The following is a 4,428-nucleotide window of genomic DNA, read 5'->3' on the forward strand; positions in this document are numbered from 1 at the left end:
AACCTGCCATTGTCATCATTTTTACAAATTATGGTCAATTACGGTAAAGAGTCCATTGGGCAAATATTTTGCTGCAAAAAAAAATACAAAACAAAACAAAAGGAAATAAGTAATAACTGAAGGGAGAGCTATATGATTTACAAGAAAATTGGTAAAAAATAGAAAGACCTGTTTTTCATTTTATCAAAAGCAAAATCTCATCGTATTTGACCACACCAGTGAAAAAAGTATGAAATTACATGGGCAAGATCTAGTAGTGGCGACAAGTTCCATGATGGAAATGCAAATCAAAAGATTATTCAAGGGAGAAGATTCAACCATGAGCTGGTGGTTCACTCTAGCAAGACTGGTCCTAAAAGCCCATTTTCCATATGAGGACCATGCAACTCACAGATTGGAAAATGGTATGAGCTGAACAAGCAACAGGGTTGCAGACACAATTAGGCCCTAGCAACTTGAGGCTTGAAGCTACCAAGCTCAAGAGGAGCTTCCAAGCAATACAGGATCTTAATTTGGCCTAAGTTGGTACAGTATAGATTATTAGACATTTACAGGACTAGCAGTATGAGTTGGCATTCCTCTCCGTGTTGAATACAAGTCCCCAAATAAAAACATAAGCAATACGCCTTATATGCCTAATGTTTGTGTGCGTGCCTGCATGCACAATTAGTTGTAGGCTATGCATAATGCAAATTATGTAACCAACATGTGAAAACGGAGAAACACATGACCAAGTAAGTCACTGTTGCCTAAATGTATTAGTGCTTGAAAGTTAAAAAAAATTATATACAGGTGAAGTATATTGTGTTCCAATAGGACAGACTTTCTCCTTCAGAAACAACATGGAACACCTTCTGTTGTATCAATGCAAAAATGAAGCTGAAATTTCCTGCTTTAGACTCTGTTACTTGACTAAAATGCTATGGCACAGCAAGCGCACCAATGTTTCTTATTGCGCCAAAGTTCTTCTGTACTTCTATCACTGAACCTCACATGATCTGACAACTGAACCTTCAGGTTTTCCCTTCAGCACTCTCCCTCCGTACTGCTCAACTATCTCCCCTCTATCAGCCAGTACTCATATGTGAGTTGGAAAAAGGCAGATGATGGGGTAGGTATAACAGTGGGTCATGAACGTGGAGAACCAGAGAAATGCATAGAAAGGAGCATTGAGAAAAGATGGCATAGGATGTTCTTTCCAATAAATACGTGCTTCTCCCATTACTCACAAGTCCCTTGTTCTCTTTCCTTCACACGGTTGGTTCATGATGGCTTATATTGCTGGATTTTCACCTTAAGGAACATGCAAATAGCTGAATTAGAACATGGCAAGAAAAATAGAAGCCCTTAAAAAATTCCGAAAATGGCTTTCTGCCGCAAGTAACCACTATGGTTCTACATGTAGAAGATTTTCAAAGATCATAATTTTTTTCTGATATCTACACTTCCAACATCTATTAGAGGCTGGAAAAAAATGTACATAAACAAAAGTACAATTTCCAAATGAATTTTCACAAAACCGAAACTCAGGAAAGTTAGAAACCCTGTCATTAGCTTTCCAGTTCTGCAGTTTAGTTATATTGACATTTCTTTTGTAATAATAATCTACTAGAGTGATGATACCTTCTATCTGGATCATAAATAAATGAATACATTCAAGCACATACTACAGCTTATAGGCAGAAATGTAGCAACACCTTGGATTGCCTCCTGTTTGGTACAGGAACCATTCCTTTTAAAGTTTAACAAGACCATGTTGATGTTAAAGTTGCTAATACCTACACTTATATTATATAATGAATTCTAACATAGGTAGAAAAAAAGAGTGCAAATCCACCTACTAACTTACATTTTCACAAGGGGAGGAATGCTTTGACTACGCACTTTCTGAAGACACTTTGGGCAATGTGCCTAAACTTTGATGGGGGGTTAAAATTTCCCAGCATGAAGCCATCATGGCATCATTCAGATAATTAACTCAGCCAATCCTTGAAAGGAACACGCTCAAGACTCACATTTTCACATCCATCCAATGGCACTGGAAACATTTGAGTATTTTACTCTGCCTATCATGCATGCTCATGTCGACAGGCTCTGATATCCAGCACAATTGAAATCTGTAGTGAAAAACAGTATAAATTCATAATTCCGTCATGCCATGGACATCTACCACTAGGAGACGGAACTGTATATATGACCATCAATATCTGGAATGAATCCTTTCTCCATCATTTCATCCTTGATGATATCATACGTTATGTGATTTGGAACCAGACCTTTTTCGAGCAACTCATTCAAAAGCCTATTTGCATCTTCTAGTCTTCCTTTCTTGCAGTGAACCCTGATCAAGACATTATAAGTAACCACATTTGCTCGCTTCCCTTCCTTCTCCATTCTTGTCCTCAAATTCAAAGCACCTTTCAAATTTCCCTCCCTACAGAACCCCTCAATCAAAGTATTGTACGTCACATGATTTGGATTCAAACCTATTTCTAACATCTCTTTCAACAACATGATTCCCTTTCTAGACTCACCTTGCTCACATAATGCTTTAATCAGTATATTATAAGTCACAACATCAGCTCTTATATCCTTTTTTGCTATTTCATCTAATAGTTTGCTAGCATCCTCCATCATGCTTGCTTTGCAGAATCCGGTGATCAGAGAATTATATGTTGAAATACCAGGGGTGATGCCTCTTTCTAACATCAAACTATGTACAGAACAAGCATCCTTCATTTTCCCCAATTTTCCATATCCATCTATCAGTATATTATATGTTAAAATATTTGGGACCAGACTCCTTTCCATGATATGATCCATGTATCTCCTAGCTTCCCCAACCATTCCCTTCTTGCAGTACACATTGATCAGAGAATTATAAGTAACTATATTGGGTTCTATGCCTTGATCCTGCATTTCTTTAACCAGCTTAAGTGCTTCTTCAATTTCACCTTCGTCACAGAGCCCGTTGATCAATGAATTGTAAGTTATGACATTGGGAAACATCTTTTTCTTCTTTATTTCCTCCAGAAACCGCAATGCCATGAAACAATTATCATCCTTGCAGTACCCATCAATGAGAATATTATATGTAACCACCGTTGGCGAAATCTTCTTTGAAATCATCTCCTTCAGGAGAGCCTCAGCCTTGAGCATCTTCCCCACTTTGCTCATTTTGCGATAGCCATCCATAATCTCATTATACGTGACCGCAGAAGGCGAGCAACCCCACGACTCCATGTCATTAATCAGGTCCATTGCCTTCTGCAACTTCCCAACCTTACACAAACCATGGATCACAATGTTGAAAGTGATCTGATTTGGACTAATTCTTCTCCTAATCACATCCTTAAACACACTCTCTACGCTCCGGATATCATTCGACTCAACCAACGCATTCAAAAGCGCGTTACACGACAACACAGATAATTGAAATCCATAATCGCCCGACCTTTTAAATGCGTCCAAAGCCGTAGAAAGCTTAGAGCTCTTGACGTACTCATAAACCAACATATCGATTACAAGCCCACTAAGATCCCTTCTCCCACCATTTGAGACGACGATCTTGTGAAAGATGGCCGAATTCGAATCTGAATTCGCGAGTCCCCCACCGACCATCATGTGAATTGCTGCCCTAACCTTCCCATACTCCCTAGATTCAGCCAAACACTGAAACACTCTACAGTAGGAATCGAGATCGAAGACCGCCCCATTTTCCCTCTCTGCCCATTTCAAGTATTTGAACGTGATTCCCGCATCAACCCTCTTCTCAAACAAAGAACCCAAGAATTCCTTCGGATCGATCTCTCCGAATTCCCTCTTGAAGGACGACCAATGTTGCTTGCTGACGAGCTCGCAAACCCTGGACCCGAACCCATCGTCGTCCCGAGACGAATTGATTGAATCGACGGACGAAGCTTCACCATTTCCAAATGAATCAGAGCAGTAAACAGCCTCGAATCTACGATTGAGCGGCGTGATTCCGATTCCGGAAAAGAGGGGTTTCAACCGTATTGGCAAGACTAGGGTTTGTCCGATTCGTTTGAGGAATTGCAAATCTCGAAACCATGGAATCAGCATGAATGAATTTCCGGTTACTTCAGGATTTCAGAAAGACCGGAAAATGCAAAAAACGTACCGGAATCTATGCCGGAAAACGGGAGGAGAAGGGGGAGTGGAGTGAGCTCTCCGTCTCCTTCTTTGGCGGTCGTTCGAAAACCCTAGCAAGGGCATGCGCGGTGAAGAAAAAGTTAAAATTCATTATTAACCGGTTGAAAACGCGCAAAGTAGACTTCCCTCCTCATTGTATGGAAGAAAACAATATCGCATGTCTCGTTCTCGGAAAATCTCGTCAAGGTAAAATCTCGTGACATTTTAAACACTTGTTTTTGTCGAGAAAATGACATAAAATAATGGCACACATAA

General features: G+C 39.9%; 1 protein-coding gene across 1 annotated transcript; it reads right to left on the bottom strand.

Annotated features, from left to right (window-relative positions):
- Positions 1 to 765: 765 nt before the first annotated feature.
- LOC149843903 (uncharacterized) lies at positions 766 to 4,083 on the bottom strand. The gene is made up of 2 exons (XM_090000987.1): positions 1,850 to 4,083; positions 766 to 1,293 (listed from the first exon to the last, which is right to left on the bottom strand). Exon 1 carries the CDS (start codon positions 4,081 to 4,083, stop codon positions 2,173 to 2,175), a length of 1,911 nt encoding a protein of 636 aa, XP_089857113.1. The 3' UTR covers positions 766 to 1,293; positions 1,850 to 2,172.
- Between the last annotated feature and the right edge of the window lie 345 nt (positions 4,084 to 4,428).

Source organism: Nuphar pumila, chromosome 3 (genome assembly GCF_984573655.1).
Source record: "Nuphar pumila chromosome 3, dmNupPumi1.hap1.1, whole genome shotgun sequence".
In the NCBI taxonomy this organism is placed as follows: Eukaryota; Viridiplantae; Streptophyta; class Magnoliopsida; order Nymphaeales; family Nymphaeaceae; genus Nuphar; species Nuphar pumila.

What these genes read in the sequence shown, in the direction of transcription:
- LOC149843903 (XM_090000987.1), bottom strand. Translation starts at nt 4,083, where the DNA reads ATGCTGATTCCATGGTTTCGAGATTTGCAATTCCTCAAACGAATCGGA.